Source organism: Microcebus murinus, chromosome 11 (genome assembly GCF_040939455.1).
Source record: "Microcebus murinus isolate Inina chromosome 11, M.murinus_Inina_mat1.0, whole genome shotgun sequence".
Taxonomy (NCBI): Eukaryota; Metazoa; Chordata; class Mammalia; order Primates; family Cheirogaleidae; genus Microcebus; species Microcebus murinus.
In genome coordinates, this window is record NC_134114.1 from 99,855,587 (window position 1) to 99,875,447 (window position 19,861).

The 19,861-nt window shown below is 35.5% G+C and overlaps 1 protein-coding gene across 1 annotated transcript in view; it reads left to right on the forward strand.

The window, feature by feature from the left end:
- The window catches only part of ADAMTS19 (ADAM metallopeptidase with thrombospondin type 1 motif 19), a 244,675-nt gene that overhangs the window by 154,861 nt on the left and 69,953 nt on the right, over window positions 1-19,861 (forward strand). Inside the window, exons 12-16 of the mRNA XM_076008346.1 lie at window positions 940-1,070; window positions 1,988-2,160; window positions 7,326-7,453; window positions 11,543-11,663; window positions 18,060-18,140. Coding sequence (XP_075864461.1) covers window positions 940-1,070; window positions 1,988-2,160; window positions 7,326-7,453; window positions 11,543-11,663; window positions 18,060-18,140 — 634 coding nt within the window. The remainder of the gene's footprint in view (window positions 1-939; window positions 1,071-1,987; window positions 2,161-7,325; window positions 7,454-11,542; window positions 11,664-18,059; window positions 18,141-19,861) is intronic.

Genomic DNA, 19,861 nt, shown 5'->3' on the forward strand with positions numbered 1-19,861 from the left:
ACATCGCCTATCCGATTTTTAGAGTGAGGAGAGTTTATGGCGGTCCGTCTACTGAGCCCAGCAGTCATTCCTGCTTGACCATAGAAACAGTTTCGCAGCTTTTGTTTTAAGTTAATGGGGAAAAAAAAAAAACATTTAAAAAGATAATGACTATACCCTTTACACTCCTTTCTTTCCTTTCCCAGTTATCTTTCCCAGTTATCTTTCGCAGTTATCTTTTGCAGTTAATAGATATCAAATAAGCTAGAGAATAATTGGGGGGAAATGACAGTTTCAGCATCTAAATGCCCAAATCTTTCAAGCAAACGGCTTTCAGAGGAAAGCTTGCTGTCATATTAATGGTTGAACATGATGGGAACACTTTCCAAAATAAAAATAGGATAAAGGGAAGTACTAAGATTAAATCATACTTTTTTTAATTATAAGGGAAAAAAGTGATCTGAATCACTGATATTTGAAAGCAACATTGCTACATTTGCTACAGTTTCTGCTTGACCTTGTTACAGAAGTACATTTATCTCTTGTTTTCCATTCTTATATATGACTCAGTACTGTTTTGGTCCCTTTTAAATTATTATCTGTTTCTTAGAATGTGTTAGTTTTTCTTTTCTGGTTGTGCAACCTCAAATTCCCTCACCATCATCTTTACCCAATCTCTACTACACGTGCTCAGTTCTCAGGGCTATAGCAGCAAATATCTGTGCATTGCTTTCATGACAAGGCTGTGTGTGATCGGTCTGACATGAGCACTATGAGAACTGGACCATTATATCACTTTGACAAAAAACAAGTGCCAACTTATTTTTGATCTTTTTAAATTCTATGTGTTTGGGGCTCTAGTAGACTTGATTTAACTGCAATTCCAGTGACTACATAGACCAGTGAATGATTTTCAGTTGTGCCCTGATTTGTTCACCTAAGACATAACTTTTGGAATAGTGGTGTAAGGCTGGAGAGTGCACCAGCAGGACCTCAGCACCTGAACACCTGGCTGGAGAGTGGAGCCTGTGGAGTCCCTGCAGCCGAACTTGCGGTTCTGGGATCAGCAGTCGAGAGCGCAAATGTCCTGGGTAAATTCAAAGTTCCTGGGTTGGGGGAGGGCATTTTTTTCCTTCAATATTTGAAATGCAAAGGTTTTTCTGGTAAAGCATGTTGGGAAGCAAAAGAAGCCCCTCAAACTCTACTCCACTTTGGAAAACAGGAAATTTCCTCAAATTATTTATTTTTATATAAAACCTGTCTTTAAGAAGAAAACAAAGATCAGTCTTTCTAAGAATAAATAATGGAAGGTACAAAAGGTGATTTCTTGAGTCAATCAGATGAAATGTATTTAAATAATCAGGGAGATGTATATCATAAAAACTAAGTGAACATTTAAAGCAACTGTGAGAAGAGCAGAAGATAATAGGACTTTAGAAAGGATGGGAATGAGAACAAAATTAATGGCAAAGAAAGCTCAGACTAATAAAAAACAACATGTGAAGCGCACGCACAGATAGAGATTATTACAAGATCAGCTTGTCAATCCCACCCTTCCTGAAGGGATTCTAGGAAAGTGTGGGAAGGTCCCTCCGCCTGTGTGCTGTGCCTCTGTGGGTGTGAGCTCGTGGCATGGTCCCATCACATGCAGTTTAAAGAATTTATATGAAAATATTTCCTTAATAATATAAAGAACCAAACTTCTTCTTGGGAATTGGAAGGCTTTCTCTATTGTCCCCAGCCTCTTCCCTTTACTCCTTTATATCATTTTGGCATTTATTCCTCATGTGTTTTGGAAGGTAAATTGATCAAGGATTGGAAAAAATATATGGTTTTTTACAAAACAAACGTGGATTTTACACGACTACCAATCATTTAATGCATTCTAGTTTTCAACAGTAGATTGAACATAAAGGATTATACATTAATAATATATTAATTTTTATTTTAAAATGGGTAGTTAATGTGAAAAGCAAAGATAAAATTGATTATTTGTACTCTTTTCTAGGCTAGGTTCTGAGGCAAGGGATTGTAATGGTCCCAGAAAACAATACAGAATATGTGAGAATCCACCTTGTCCTGCAGGTTTGCTTGGATTCAGAGACTGGCAATGTCAGGTCTATAGTGTTAGAACTTCACATCCAAAGCATGTACTTCAGTGGCAAGCTGTCTTGGATGAAGGTATGACCAACCAGATCACCACTATCTTAAGTATGCTTTCAAGTTTGCAAAGTGTCTGTTTAATACTAAAGTTATTTTACAGAGTATCTTCCAGATATTTCTGAACTTTATTTTTTTCTACCTTTATTTACATCTAACAACCATAAACACTGACAAAAATACATTTTAGAATATGAAATAATACTAACACAACTAAAATAAAAAGTAGTGATAACACCAAATACTGATGAGGAACTAGATCTCTCAGACATTGGTGGTGGGAATGTAAAATTGTACAGCCACTTTGAAAATAGTTTTTCAGTTCCTTAACACATTAACTGCCATGTGAGTTATATTTAACTCATGCTAGTTTTGAACCCAGGACCTTATGAAGCATATACAATGTCTCTTCACCTTGGGAGCCATGAGAACTATTTTTCAAATTGCATATAACTCATGCACAGAAAATAATAAAAAATAACAAATTTTTCATTATATTAGAAAGGATTGTTTTGGTTTTGAAGTTTTTATTCTATTTTCATAATAAAATACCATGGCTGCAAGGAAAAAAAATGTTTTTTTCTTGTGGGTGAGTCAACGTGTTAAATAACCAAAAATGAACTTAATACACAATGTGGAAATTGAACTTCTGACTGATGGAATACTACTCATTAATAAAAAGTAGCAAACTGTTGATACAGGCCATAATTTGATGGATCTCAACATTATGCTGAGTGAGAAACGCCAACCTCAAGAGGTCACATGTTGTATGATTCCCTTTGGTAACATTCTTAAAATGACAAAATTACAGAGATGAAAAATGAATTAGTGATCTCCAGGGGTTATGGATGGTGGTAGGATAGGTATTACTATAAAGGGGTAGAATGAGGAAGATCTTTGTGCTGATGGAATGATTTAATGTCTTGACTGCCATAGTGGTTACACAAGTCTACATATGTGATAAAATGGCATAGAACTATACATACATGTGCCAGTGCAGGTTTCCTGGGTTTTCGATTGTACTATAGTTACTAAGGTGTCACCATGGGGGAAACTGAGGGAAAGGTAAGTGGGACCTGTCTTTACTATTTTTGCAACTTCCTGTAAATCTTTACTTCAAAATAAGAATTTTAAGAAAATTATATGCTGCCTTATTAGTTCAAAGCGATAATACTTGCCCATGGTGGGTGGGCTGTGGGTTTGAGTTGCAGTTACCGAAAATGGCTATAGGTTCTCTGAGTTCATTGACCATGATGCTGCCAGTCTCTTCTTTGTTTATTTCTCCCCATAGTCAATTTGGACTGTGCTTTCCATTATTCTGATAACACTCCGGTCAATAATCCAGACTCCTTTACTTCTCATTTTCACTGCACCCATCTGATAACACCATTTTCTCAGAGTAGCATGTGCATACAAGCAGTAATGGAAGCAGCCAAACAATAGGGCAGATTATTCCCCTACTTGTGGGGGGAAAATGGCAGCCATCAGATAATTACCTCCTTATCTTCCTGCTTTCAAACATTTAAGCCTGACTGAAGACACTCCACATGCTTTCCACTGTAGCAAAATTTTAGTTCCTCCTTTCCAAAGGCCAGTCCCTCCACCTGTGCCCTGGATGCTATCCCTGTCTTCCCTTTTCAGATATTTTACTGGTTATCCGTACTTTCGCTTGTATATTTCATCTCTTCCGTTTTGGATAATCAACACTGGATTTTTGACTCTTCAAAAGAGTACTTAGGACTCTTCCACTAAAACATACAGACTTTCCCTAGAGCCCGCAGCCACCTTGAACTGGTGCCTTCATACCTTTCTGTCCTCAGGTCCACCCTTCTCCAAAGAGCTACTGCTTCCCAGCACTTTGTTTCCTTCCCTTCAGGATGGAGTCCACCAATACAAATCTCCTTACTGTCATCAAGATGCCTCATGGAAACTAAACTGCATGAATAGCTTCACATCCTCTTCTTACATGCCCCTCAATACACACAATTAACCACCCTATGGTTCTTGAAACACATGTGTGCCTGGGTTTCCATGTTCCAACAAAGACCTGGTTCTCCTACCACGTCTCTGGCACATTCTTCTGCCTATCCCAGATGCTATTCTTTTTTCACTCTATGTTTTCTTCTTAGGTGATCTCATGTACTCCCATGACTTCAAATATGCAAGTAACTCATGAATTTATGTCTTCAGCCAGATTTTTCATTTGAATTCAAAACTCATATGTACAACTGCCTGCTTGATACAGCTACTTGGATATCTGCAAATTTAAGACCAAACTCATAATCTGAACCCTTCCTGTTTGTGTCCATTCGATCTTCTTGAGTGTCTCCATCTCAGGGAAAGTAGCACTAACCTTTCAGTCACACAAACATGATTACCTGGCTTATAAGGGCGGGTTTTGCCCTGTCCTCTTTAACTTCTCCTGCCTCATCTCTCTTGTTCCACTTTGTGGCCTCCTGGAGGCTCAGGCCGACTTCCATTCTACTTCTCAGACACACCTACTGTCTTCTGTCTGAGCCCTATACCAGCTGGTTTCATAACACATTTTCCTTCTCAAGCTTTTGATCTCTCTCCCTATTTATTTACTTTGAAAACTTCTACTGATTTTTTGACTCAATTCCTCTAGGAAAAAACAACTCCCCTGATCCTCCAAATTGAGTATGTGCCCCTTCTAAGTACCCTGCAAGCACCCTGTAATAGTACATTTTAATGTGTCTATATTCCCTCTAATATCTGTTCCTCATGGACCATCTGGTGTGTATTAAGCTTCTGATGAAGATTTGCTAAATAAATCTGAATACATAACCAATATCCTTTTATTATAACAATATACTCAGTATGACCATTCACATCATAAATATCATCATCTGATTATGTGAGTGTTAAATCTGTCTCTACTTCTAACTGGCCATAAGATTTAATAATGTTAAATTCATTTGAAACCTATTTACTCGTATGTGAAATAAGAGATAGAAAACAGATTTTCTCCAGATTAAAAGAAAATCAGAGTTGGATGGGCATCAATTTAGAACATTAAAGCTATTGTAAATCACTATTAGAAAAGGTTCTGACTCTTAGAAAGTGAGGTTTATCATGGAAATGATCCATAATACCTTTTTATATAATTAGCAACTTATCATTTTTTCATAATTGTGCAGCACTTATCAATCTGACTCATCAGTCCATATGATGAATAAACTATCCAACTAGCCTGCTTGTATTATAGCACTGTAAAAGAAATTAAAATATATGATTTTTTAAAAAAAATCTCAAATCTTAATAGCATATGATATCTTAAAATGCAAGTAGCTATATCTGTTATTCCATGTCTAGGAGAATTAAATATAGACTATCGATGCAGTAGTGAATGTTTATTTTTAGACAAAAGAGATGTATGGCTTCAACATTCAGGTGTTTCATATGCTCTGCGTGTGCTGAAATTTGGCTGAAATCCATGTCTAATGCATATCTTGGAAAGGGTTAGCCTCTTAAATCAAGACAGAGCCTGTCTGCCAAGTATGGTATGTTACATGGATCACTACAGTGTCACAGTCTCAAGGACATGCTCCAGGAAGGAAGACGGGTATCAAATGTTACGTCATCTGTAAAGCTAAAGTAAGCAGAGTACATTGGCTATATGTTATAAAAGGAGAAATAGAAAAATTTTTATCTGAATTCTTGCTTGGAATGTGTATGGAATTTTCTAGGAGACTAACTCCTTTCAACATTATCCATATATCTGATTTGCTGTTCTCTTCAATGAAAACTCCAGAAAGAGAATTATACATACCACTTTTAAAGTGTTACAATTATAGCAGCTGTTTTTAAGTCCAAAGATATGACCTAGTAAGCAGTCATTGTATAAACATAACCTACTTTGAGGTGTGAGAGCACACTGAAATGCTTTATTGCAGCTTATAATGGCATCTTAAAGGAAAATTTCAAAACCATGCAGATTGAAGGCCATGTTCCAACTCCTCAAAATTGTTCAGAGCAGTATTCAGAAGCCACATGTGAAAACTGTTCAAAATGTTCAATTCTGAAGGCTCATTTAACTGTCTGTCTTCTCTTTGCAAAGTGATACCCTGTTCCATGCTTCTGGCTGTTATTTGGTATTTATAGAATCCCATCAGCATACGTGGAACTTTACTGAAGACATAAGGGAAGATCAGTGTCAGAGACTGTAAACTATTTTCCATTCTATTTATACAAGCTTAATAAACAGTAAAGGGCTTGACTGGTGTCAAGCCAGTAGAGTAGTAACGTAGCACGGAAATAGCTCTGACGTTTCAGATTTGGATAATTGTACTATTGGTGTTACCAAATACTGCAGCTCCTCTGTAGAAGGCTTAGAAATAGAAACACCGCTTTAAAAATATCTTGCCACTTTTTGAGCTTAAGAGGCATTTTAACCTCAACAACCCTACCTTGTTGCTCAATGAGGCACTGAAGAAGATTGCCAGCCATTCAAGACTTCTTTAGATGGAATGATGTTTCTAAACCTAGACATCACATACACTGATGTGCTCTCTGAGTAAATACTGAAGGAAGTTGAGTCCTCACCAGCACATCAGCAATTGCATAGAACGATGGATATTCTCATGGGATTGGATTGCATTTCTAAACATCCTAGTAATGGAAAATCTTACGGAATTTGCTCATCTTAGAGGTTCTTTCTCCCTTTAGTAATTTTTCAATTAGAAAATGCAAATACATTAGATTAAAGTTAAGTGTATTGATATTTAGAAATAAGACATCAAGGAAGATTACATAGATAAAGTATTATAAATCTTAACTAGAACTTAAAATTAGGTAGAATTCTGGTACGTACTTAAAATAGAGATCATTTCAAAAGATCTGAGCAAATAATTGGAGTGTGTAAAATATTTTTCAGGAAGAATGATTGGCTTGTGTGTGATAGAAGTTTTGTGCCAGAAAATAATAACTAATACATTTTGACAATAATATGAAGCCAGATTTCTAAGGAAGTGATTAATATTTATTGGGTACCTATTATTTTTCCAGGTATCTGATTTGTTACAATAATCTTTCTCTAATATTATAGTACTCAAGTAGCATTGAATTATATTTTTGCTCAGTAAACTTTCTGAAAAAATAAAGCTTAAGATAAAAATATTAAAGAAGTAACTTTTTTTCACATTTCTTCTTATCTACTCTATATGTAGAAAAACCATGTGCCTTGTTTTGCTCTCCTGTTGGAAAAGAACAACCTGTTCTTTTATCAGAAAAAGTGATGGATGGAACTTCTTGTGGATATCAGGGGTTAGATATCTGTGCAAATGGGAGATGCCAGGTAAGACATTCCGAAAGGAAAAATTTTTATGTTGATGGAGGATTGTGGGCCCAATGAGCAAGTTTACTGCATAGTGGAAAGCTTTAGATTAAGATTCAAAATATGTGGGTATAGTCCTACTTTGACTGTAACCTTGAGAAAGTCTGATCTATTTTGAAACTCCATTTCTTCATCTGTATGACAGGTTTAGTCTAGGTAATCCATAAAATCCTAGCTGAAAGAATCTGAGATTTTAATTGTGTAACATATATATTGCAGATCTAAAATTGTAATGCTCTGAGCATTTTATTTCAAAACATTCCAGACCAAAAATTCGAGCTCTCTAGTTCTCCATGTTTTGTGTCCAAGACTGAAATGAGGCAACAACCTATAAAATCAGTCTTATTACTCATATTCAAGTATTATCAACATACTTAAATGATTTCAAATGCATATTCTACTTTCTTATAATACTTAAACATCTTATTTGCATTTCTATTCCTTTTAAAAATATTTTCAATTTACATGGATTCATGTGCTCTCCTTTATCCCTCTTTAGAAAAATTAAATTTCTGTTAAAGTGAGTATGAGGAGAATAGTGGAAAGATACAAAGGCCAGAACTTAGAAGTTGTTAGCCATAGTTCTGCTACTGTCTTAAGTTGTCTTCCCCTGGAAGATTAATATGCAGGAAGTTGAATGCTGAATGCTTTCACGATCTGCATCCAGGTAGGGAGGGGAAGGAAGCAGGATTGAGCACGGGGAGAAATTGGGCTGCACAAGGCCTTAGCTGTCCCTGTGGGAAGTTCCAAGCTGATTTGGGTCTTCAGAATTGTCATCTTGTAAGGCAAGAATACCAGGCCTTTTTATCCCCAGCATCTACTAGTGTTTGGATACAAGCTCCCCAGAAGTGGAAATGACCTTGGGAAAGGCCGTTTTCTTTTCTGATTATATTCCCAGAAGCAGGAGAGAAATAAAGCCATTAGCAATGAAAGGTTGTTGAGTGGGGCAGCACTGAATCCATGACAGCCATTAGTAAAATGTGTTTGGGGGCAAATCACTTAAAATATATTCAATATGAATATGCATTAACTAATCTGTGAAATAAGGCTGATAACCAATGGTCATTGACTTTGTGCTATGTACACTCCTTTGAGAATTTGTCTTTTGTTTTATTTTGTTTGTTTGTTTGTTGAGACAGGGTCTCACTGTGTCTTCCAGGCTGGAGTACAGTAGCACAATCATAGCTCACTGTAGCCTTGAGCTCCTGGGTTCAACCCATCCTCCTTCCTCAGCCTCCTGAGTAGCTAGGACTACGGGCGTGTGCCACCAATCCTGGCTAATTTTTTATATTTTTTGTAGAGATGGGATCTCGCTATATTGCCCAGGTAGTCTTGAGCTTCTACCCTCAAGTGATCCTCCTATCTTGGCCTCCCAAAGTGCTGGGATTACAGGTGTGAGCCACTGTCCCTGGCCTCCTTTGAGAATTTTACAAAGAAATTTTGCCCTAGAAAAATACGCACTTGAACACACACACATACACATACATGTACACACGCCAAAGTTTGAAAACAATTACAAACTGTGGATGGAATAATCTATTGTCCAATCGAGGTATGTGGACTTCTGGTTAAAAAGTTGGGATTAACATGAAGCTTAAATGCTTTCCCAGCTCTAAGAGGATATATTTTGCCAGCATGCTTAGAGTTTCAAGCATAGACTCATGTAAAACCATTGGCATAAAAAGCAATCTTATGATTACATGTTAATATTCTTTATTTTTTAACAGAATATGGCAGTAACTAAAATATGATTATTCATTTACCTGTAAAAAATCATCTTAACTTCTTACCTATACATATTTTGTTTTTAGGACTATTTATTGTGCAAGTAAAGCTTTTAACTTTATCTCATTATATGCAAATCTGTTAGATTACTATATGCCTTAAATAAGTTTATTTTTCAAAAAATTATTTTCCATATTACATGCCAAATAGCCTAAATTTCTATGCTTTTTACTTAACAGTACTATGTAAGCCAAATCTTTTACAGAGTCCTCAGCTAGATATTAAAATTATAGCAATAACAGGAAATTCTATGCAAATGCTATGTTAACATGATGATTATAATTAAATTAGAATTCACAGAAAGAGACTGTGACTTCTAATGCCATTAGAACACTTCAAGATTCTGGCTTTTTAGTTAAAATGCTTTACTTAGTCTTTTGATATAATTTATAACGTGCCTCTTTTATTCTTTCTGAAAACCCTCTGTAAATCAGGGGTTTGTCTAAAGTGTTTTATTTTATCACACAATATGTAGCACTAAAGCTGAATATAGAATTCCAGACTTGGCGATTAAAAACAGCTTACTGCGGTGGCCGCATCTGGTTCTGTGAAGTCTCTGTTCATGAAAAGGACAAGGAGGGCTTGACCCTGTCTGATGACGCCACTCCCCGTCTCTGGCATGCCAGTGCTACCTCAGGGCCCTGCCACCAGCTAAATGGCATGGCCTTTTCAAAGTAATTTATCCTCCACTTTTGGATTTATGTGGCCATATTTTGATATATGCAGATACTTGAAACTGCCAATTATACAATACAAAATCTTTAAAAAATGTGATTATTGAATTCTTGTATCTATGTCTATCCCTAACATTTGCTTTAGGTTTGCAAACCTTGTAATATTCAAGTTATAGAGTTAGAAAAATACTAAGATACTACTGAATACTAACCTGGCCAATCACTGAACTACTATTTATTGTACTCTTGCTATTTACCAAGAAACAATCTGGGTACCAGGGATAGAGCAATAAAATCAATTTTATCACCTCAAAATCACGCTAAGCTCTACTCTAAATTTTTCCTCATTTGTACATGAAGGAAAAACTTTTTCTCAACCCAAGACTTCCAAGTCTGGCTCCGGCTTAATGGCCCTGTCACAGACTTGGCTGCCTTTGAGCATTTCCTGTGATGGCCATTTCTTTCATCCAGAGACATCCGCTTTATTTCTCTCCAAATAAGCTTTGACATGTGTTCTGACATATGTTCTGACATGGTTCTGAGCTAAACTTTGTACCTGTTGACACTGACAGGCCCCCTTGAAAAGGAACGGAGGCTGCATCATGCAGTTTTCTTATGGCTTTTCCTCTCCCAGGACACTCATCCTGCAGCTGTGTCTTGCGGTCTGCTCGCTTCCCGCCCCGGCACCACCAAACCAGTTACAACAGCCCTGTTTTTGTTTCTGTTTTATTTAATAGTTTTAAAATTTCCTCGGAAATAATGGGAACTTTTTATAAATGGATATATCCATGGTCTCTTTTCCAAATCCTTCCTTCCTGATTAGGAGAAATGCACATTCCTAGTGTTTATTTTTGATAATATTGACATACAAATTCTGCCTTTCAGCATGTAGAACTTTGAAAAATATGATCTTTCTTGAGCATTGATGGGAAGCAAATATTATTTACAAGAAAAGAGGTAATTGATTCGGTCTAGAAGATTCATATTAAGAAAATTCTTCTGGGAGCATATAAAAATTAATTCCCCAACTGTTCGTATTTTCTTATAGCAGCCACGGGCTAGGAGGAGTTCTTACTTACATTCATGTGCTATGTGCCAAAGAAAATGGTAATACGATAAACTGAAGTTTATTCTTGAACTGTAGAAAATAAACATCTATATTGAGTTTTTCATAAAGTTGATATTTAATATTTACTTTTAAAAGTGAAGCCATCCATATAGTGAAGCATATCTGTTCTGTGATCAGTAGAATGAATTAAATTAATCATATTATATTTAATAGAAATATGATTTCCTTTGGATTTTAGTAAATTGCATTTGTCTCAATAATATTTTTTCCAAATTACTTTAAGATACCATTAAATACTTACTGTATGGAAAATACTCATTGCTATCTTGCTATTGGTCATTTCACAGATTATACTATTTGACATGAGCTTGCTGTATTAGTTTGTACCAGAGAATATAATAGTTTACAAGTCTGTCTATTAAACATGTCTAGTTTATAGGGACTAGGTTTATCCTGAATCAGTAGTAGAAAAAAAGAAAAAAAATCTTCAATTTATTATGTGCTGTCATTCTCTGGTTTCAGAAAGTTGGCTGTGATGGTTTCTTAGGGTCCCTTGCAAGGGAAGATCATTGTGGTATATGCAATGGCAATGGAAAATCATGCAAAATCATTAAAGGAGATTTTAATCACACCAGAGGAGCAGGTAATTTTTCTTTACTTTTTAATTGTTATTGATTCCTACAGTCTTAGGGATTAATAACAGAGATTATTCAAAGTTGATTTAGATTTCATAGTTCTGATTCTGTGGAAAACTTTTGCAAATGGATATTGAATGAGTTTTTTGTCATGACATGTAATATATGTGATGATATGAGCCAGAAATTCTAACAAGCCCATTTCCCAATAATGAAAATATGAAGTCATCTGTTGTACATTTAATAAGTGAGAGCAGCAAGGGAGTAATCTAATTTGCATTGGCTAATGTTATCTGCAGGCCTCATTCTCCAATGCAAAGCATGATGTCTAATAGCAAATAATGATTTGTAACGGTCTGAAGTAGCCATTGAGAGAGAATATTAGTCTCCAGATTTTCAGCTTTCCATTTTCTTTATGTTTTTCTTCATGTTTTTGCTAAGTTTCCAGGAAATATATTTTTGAAAACAGAGGCTCTATAACAGGGTATCATAAAGGAAACCATAAGAGAGGGGAGTCAGAAAATGTGGGATAATGTTCCAGATATATTAATAGTAGAGTTCACCCTCTCTTATTCTGTTTTCTCATCTATAAACTCAGGGAATATGATGTTACTATGGCTATGAATGATCTGTGTAGTGTGAATTTTAAAGTATTTTACTATAAAAAGTGATATTATCTATACTGAAATATAATGACCCACAAATATGCTTTATACTCCGGTTCTTAAGCTTACTGGGAGGAAGCAAACATCTGGGTTTATATTAATCTGTTACCTGAAAATGTATCTGTTGTACAATCTTAATATATATAGCTGTATTTTCATCACTGATATTCATATACATATCAGCATTTTCCTATTAAATTATTTTAAACTCACAAGGAGCATCAAAAAAACTAAGACTGAAATATATATTACTTTTAATACAAAGAACAAGCCATTTGTGTTTGAATAATCTAGAAAACTGAGTTCACTCTAGATAAAAGAGTCCCTTCAGAAAAGAAAACTGGACACAACCTTCCGACGATTGAATGTAACCTTTAGCTAGGCCCAAACAAAATACAAAGAAAGTGAGCCCAAAGATCTTGACTTAACTAAGACCCAGGATAAGCTGCAGATCAAAATCTCAATTTCCAAAGCAGTGAAAAAGGTGATAGGCTCCCCAAATCAAAAATCTGACAGCACTTGTTTAGAAAAAACATACTTAGCTGAAACAGGTTCTCAGACTTTCTACAGAGAAATGTAATTATAATAAGCTTTTCCACTTGATTATGATGGGAGAAGTTTTTGTAGTGCAGAAGTTCAAATAAAATCTGAAAAACTGAAGAAATTTGAAGATTCTAGAATTTTTTTTCATAGTTAAAGATTTTTCTCCTAGTTAAAGATTCTAGAATATTTTTTCATGAGTATTTAATATGCATGGAAACAGTTCACAGTATGAAGAAGGCTGTTGCACCTTTAGCACTGATGCCTATATTTAAAAGTAATAATACTTCATGTATGCATTAAGTGTAGAAAAAAAAAATACCATAAAAAAAATCAGTGACATTTTTCATTCAGACTAGTTATGTGAATACATTTTTCCTTGATTTCTACTTCAAACCCCCTTTGGTTTTATTCCACTTTAATATCTACTTTTGATTATTTGTTTGCTCACTATAGGTAGATTATATTAATGGCATCTGCTGTTTGGAAAATGTCTGAGACACCGAAGATACTAGAAATATCAAAGACTAATAATGTCACTGTTGCTTTCTATGCTATGTTAGTTTCATATTGCTCACAGGGAAGAAACCAGAATTCCTATCTTGGACCTTAAGGTCTTACATAATGTTGTCCCTGTCTGTCTCTCCAGCCTCTTCTTATACCAAGGTTCCCTTGCTTCTCTAAGTTCTTACAGGTGGTCAACCTGACCATGATCCACCCCCCTTACCAGCCCTCCCTCCCACCACTACTCCCCTTCCCACTGCCCTTATCACTTTCCTCTTGGCTTTGCCCAGCAAATTCCTAGGCATCACTTATCTCATTTCAAATGTCACTTCTTTAGTGAAGTGGTGCCTGAGTGACCTCTGCTTCCTGTCACTGATGGCTAGTTTAGTGGTTGATACTTGCCATATTTGTATCCATATAGTGTAGCTCTAATCATATTTATATACATATAATTTTGCATTCCTTTGTTTTTCCTTCCCTACTAGACCTTAAGCTTAATGAAGAAAAAACATTGTGCTATTTTTGTTTAATACCATATTTACAATTATCACCATAGTGTGTGAACCATTAATATTTGCTCATTTAATTAATAATGAAACATTACATTGTTCAGAACTTTAAATTTTAAAAAATATCCATGAATCCTTAATTCTATTATGGGCTCCTTCTACTTGTGACTTTACAAATGTTGTTTTCATTTCTCTTGAAACCATTTTATCCCTGTAGTTTATGGACTTCCTAGTATTTCTTGAAGGACTTGCAACTTTATATGTCCAGCTGGCCATGCACACAGTGTATATTGTATGAGTAACACATGTGCAGAGAAATGAGGGTGTTTTCAGTCCCTGTGCTCTATTTAGGGTTTGCTAAATCATTTTTGTTGGACCTAGAAACTTAAGTGGTTTTTTTTTTCTTAGTACTTTATCATGTCTTTCACTGTAATTTGCCTAGCCAAGTGATACTTTTTTAAAGAAATGAGAGGTAAATTGTGTATTTGGCCAGTTGCAAAACTGTATAGTTATCAGTATATACTAAGAAGAAAATAGGGGAAAATGCGTTATTCTTCATATAGGAATATGAAGACACCACACTGTGTGAGGACATGCTCTAGAGTTTGTGTTTGGTTGTTTGTTTGCCGCAGCACTGGGAAAGTTACAAGGTCAACTACTATATTCTACTTTAAGAAACAGAAGCAGTGGGTCATAGCATGAAGTGAATAGTAGAATAGACAAGTCTAAGTTCAAAGCTTAGGTCAACTAAGTACTGTTGAAAAGTATATATTTTCTTTCTTTATTTTCTCATCTATTAAAAGAGAAATGTAATATCAGCCTTGGATATTATCATTATGGGTCAAAGTAATAGTTTATGTAAAGTAATTACGATAGTAATTAGCTTATAGCAATTGTTAAAAATATGGCATTTATTACTTCATTATCATGAAGATGATGATTGCTATTGGGATTTTAAGATGACTGATTAAGAATGGGATCTCCGGTCTTAAAATTTGATGTTACTCTATGCAAAGCAAACAGTCCAAAATGAGGATCACATTTAGGACATTGGCATCACTGGCTTCTTGTTCTAATTTCTAGGCCAGGCAATCACCACACAGATTCACTTCTTAAAAAATGTACAGTCTCTGTGGTACCAAATGGCTTATTTGCTAAAAGATATCTAACCCTCATCATTGGTTTTCTCTCTTCATATGTCTTTGCTTAATATATTTTTGCTTCTCTTTCTTCTTTATTTTTTTTATTATTTTTTATTTTTTTTGAGACAGAGTCTCACTTTGTTGCCCCAGGCTAGAGTGAGCGGTAGCATTAGCATAGCTCACAGCAACCTCCAACTCCTGGGCTCAAGCAATCCTCCTGCCTCAGCCTCCCGAGTAGCCGGGACTACAGGCATGCACCACCATGCCCGGCTAATATTTTCTATATATATTAGTTGTCCAATTAATTTATTTCTATTTACAGTAGAGATGGGGTCTTGCTCTTGCTCAGGCTGGTTTTCTTTCTTCTTTAAAATCAGTCTAACTCACCTTCCTCTAAGCCATTCCAACTCAATAATAGAGAATTGCTGTAAATATAACCATAAACTTAGATATAACTATTGTTCTAATGTACAACATACCTCTGAGTATGCTGTTAAACAGGAATTTACACATACTACCTCTGCTTTGTTCTATCTACTCTTCATCTTTAACATACTGAAATTTAACATCTTCTCCAAACACTTTTTTATGAAATTTATTTTCTCAGAGATTAACAGTCACCTCTTTACAGTGACATCCAATGGATTCTCATCAGTCACCTTTCTCTTTGATGTCTCAGCTTTGATGCACAGCTTGCGACAAGTTGACCAGCAACTCTTTCTGAGATATTCTTATCCACAGGGTCCCACTACCCAAATCAGACTAGATCTTTTCCTTCCCATGATTATTTCTTCTCTGTCTTATTTCCTGATTTGTTTTCAATCTCTTTGTTTAAAACCGTGCCACCAAGGTCGAGTACTTGATTTCTCTCTCAATTTTGTCCACTTACTACAGTTTAAATGACTGCTTCTGCAAGGATGCCTTGCAAAGGTACATCAAGAGCCAGAACTTTCTCTAGAGTTTCAGATGTTCCAGAACTCTTACTCAGTGTTTTTACTAATGTGTTGTACCATTTAGTTAGATATAAATTGCAAAGCTAACCCTATCAAATTATTACCAAACTAGATGATTCCATTCGTGGCTTCCATGTTCCTGTAAATGATGGCCCCATTCTCACATTAGTAATAATAAAGCATTATGTTCAATGTCTATTTCCCCACTTCCTATTAATTACCAAATTCTGCCGTTTTTATTTTCACAGTGCTTTCTGCATTTTCTCCCTTAGCCTTTCCCACTCCTGCATTTCAGCCTTTGCCTCCTCACACTGTCACCCGCAGCTCTGTCACCGCTTGTCCTGCACATTGCTGTGAGACACGGCTTCTCCACCAGCATCTAAGTGCCATCCTCGCTGGAGAATGTTCAGTAGCTTCAAGCTTTCATTTCAACTCTCTTTAATAGTGTCACCTTCTTACGTCTTCTCATTTCATCAGAATCATTCTATTCCAGCGCAACCAGAAACACTGTGTATCTCTTACTCTTCTTCACATGCAGTGAACTTATCCTTTTCCTATATATCTGAATTCTACACATTCTCTAAAGATAGTTCATCTATTTACTTCTTTGTGAAACTTTTTAAAAACTTAACATGAACTGTTCTCTCCTCGGAATCATAATGATTCTGGCTGATGCCCGTATTTCTGAAATGTGAGTAACTATATCACCAGTTAACAGGAAGAAAACCCCACCTCTGAGTAAAAATAGCAGTGGATCTTTGAGTGCTTATGTGATCAAAGCAGCAGGTAGCTTAAACAACTTTGCCTTATATTCTTTAGCAGGGAATTAATCATATCATTTTGCATATTATCGTTTTCATATAATTTTTGCAGTTTCATTTAGCTCTTCCTTACATAAGGATTTAAGCCTTGTCTAGAGCAGAGATCATCTTACCTTACTTACTCTGTGTACAAATAGCCAGTAAGCATTTGTTTCTATTTTCATTGTTACCTATTTTGCCCACGTAACAGAGTGATAGGGCTTTCATGTTTGGTGTTACTGAACACGTGGTATTCAATGGTTGATTATTTAAGCGGGGTTCTTGAATGGAAATTATGATTCTAAAAACACATGCCTCTAATTCCAGCCACAGCCACCAGGTGGGGTATATACTACCTTTCATTATATGCCAAATAACTATAAACATTTTCAGGAATTTGAATAATTAATAAACAGTAGACAACTCTGGAATTAGCTGTTATACTTTTTTAAGGCTTTAAAATTAGATTTTTATCAGAGACATGGATCTGCACAGAAATACTAAGTGGAATATTAAGTATTATTTTATAACTTAACCATTTATCCAAAAATAGGCATCTATCATTATTCTACCCTAAGTGAAATCTTGATTCTGACTTTTTCTGCACATTCATTCTTCTTATGCCACTTTACCTTATCATTTTATTTCACGTCAAGCATTACATCCCTTACCTCTGCTGAAAAATCTTTCCTGAGAAGCACCTTGCATTTCTGTCTTGCATCCAACTGTCTATACCTTGGAGGTGACAGTTCATTGCTTGGTGTGGCCTTAAACTTACTGTCTCCAGCTTCAGTTTCAAAAGTGTCTATTAATCTCCTCCAGGGAATGCCTAGTCTCTCTGTCCTACACGTAGCTACTCCAGGGACCGGGTCAGGCCAGCTATCTTCTCTCCAGCTCTGTGTTCTTTTTCTCTACACTTTCTTACCAAAAGGAGTTCCCAGAGCAAAATCTGAGGTCATTTTCTCTCTTCCAAGATCCACTGCATTTTAACCAGGCTGTTCTATTGGGCTTTTTCTCTCCTCACATTTCATAAGGTATCAGCAACAGTGAGCTTTTTGTAATAAAATACAATTGCCTATTTGTCCTTAATAGCAATATAGGCTCAACATCTTTCCAATAAATGTCTTCACTTGAAATCATGGCAGCTTTTATATATAAAAACTTTTCTTTACATAGGTATCAAAATATCACAGCAAGAACAAAAACCAAAAGGGGGAAAAGGCAAGTCAATTAAGAAAAGAGATTGTATAAGACCTCAGGATTTATTTCATGTTTTATTGACTCTTTACAGGTTACGTAGAAGTCCTGGTGATACCTGCTGGAGCAAGAAGAATCAAAGTCGTGGAGGAAAAGCCAGCACATAGCTATTTAGGTAACCTGTGTTACAGACACAGAGCTGATCCAAGTACGAGCCCAACTCCCTGCCCTGACAGTTCTGTGATGACTGCGAAGTCAGTTTCTAGGTTCATGTTTGAACTTCCCAGGAAGCACCCCTGGTCTTTATCAAATAGGAATTTCTTTCCTTCTCTCCCAGGGACTTCCCAGGAGCAAAAGTCTATATGTTTTTGAAGGGTATGAATTGCTTTCACATGTGAGTCCATGATAACAAAGAACTCATTAAATGGTTTGGGTATGGTTTGGGTATGTTTTATTTCGTATTTCTATCCATGTGTAATATATTTCATAGATGTATTTATTTCACATATTATACATACATACATATACACATCTACATATTAATTGCATGTATACATTCATATATGTGTATATATCCATAATGACTGTTTTAGAATTAGGAAAACTGTGGGATTCAAGAAAATGTTTTCTACATTTTAAAAGGACATGATCTTTAAGTGAAAATGGATTCTCTTTCATGCTCCATTTTAGGAAAACTGACGTATTCAAGAAAGTATTTTTAAATATTGCTTGTGAAAAGGACTATAAATAGTTATTTAATATTTGAATTGGATCAATTAATAACTTTTGAATATATGAAAGAAAATACTCATTTGGCAAATGCACTTGCTTGTGTATTAAACTTTCAATCTAATTAAGTCATGTGAAGTGGACTTTTATAGTTATGGCATCCACAGAGAGATCTGATACGATTAGGTCATGTAGAAGACTAAATAATTTTCCAGAATTATAACATTGTGTTTATATTATCTTTTAAAAAGCTCTCAAGGCTTTTATTTTCTTAACAAAAATAATGTCCTCATTATTCTTTCTCAAATAAGCAATAATGTCCTAATAGGGAAATCCTTTGTACATGGTAAACAACCCATCTTACAAGATTGTTTCTACTCTGCAATATCAAAAATGTGTGGTCTCCACTCAGATTGATTTTTTGTTTTCATTGAGGACAGGGACAGTAAAAGAAATTCTTTATCATTCATCAGTTTGTTCTTACCAATATATATCTATGATCTATTTTTACCTACTATGGCTTTTAAATACATATTAAGTGCAAGTACATCATCCATGATTAGCAAATTCAGATTAAATTCCTAATACACACTGTTTGGAGACACTGGGCATCATCTAGACAATGTCATGCTTTCATTCAGTAGCTGATAGTTGGCTATTATACTTGGGTGTACGTGTTCTTTTTTCCAAGCTGGAAAGGAACTTAAATGCTGCAAATGAAATTTTCACAATTTTACAAGGTTCTAGATTATACTATGAGTTTTAGTAACCTGGCATGTAGCAAAACGAACCATCTAATTTATTGACGGGCATTTACTAACAGGCCCTGCTCTCCTCTCTGCTGTACTCCCTCCCTAGGGAATCACATTTAACTCTATTGCTTTACATGTTTATTTGATGTAAATTATCAGGCATCTCATAGGTACCTCAGAAATAATAAGTCCAAAATCAATAGTCTAAATCAAAACTTTGATTTTGACCTCATGCTGAAACGTGTTCTTACCTTAATTTTCCTCATTGCAATACAATGAATGTCACTGTATTAGTGCCCTAGGACTGCTATAATAATTACTGAAAACTTGGTTCCTTAAAACAATAGAAATGTATTGTCTCATAGTGCTGAAGGGCAGAAGTCCAAAATCAGTTTCATTGGAGCAAATATCAAAG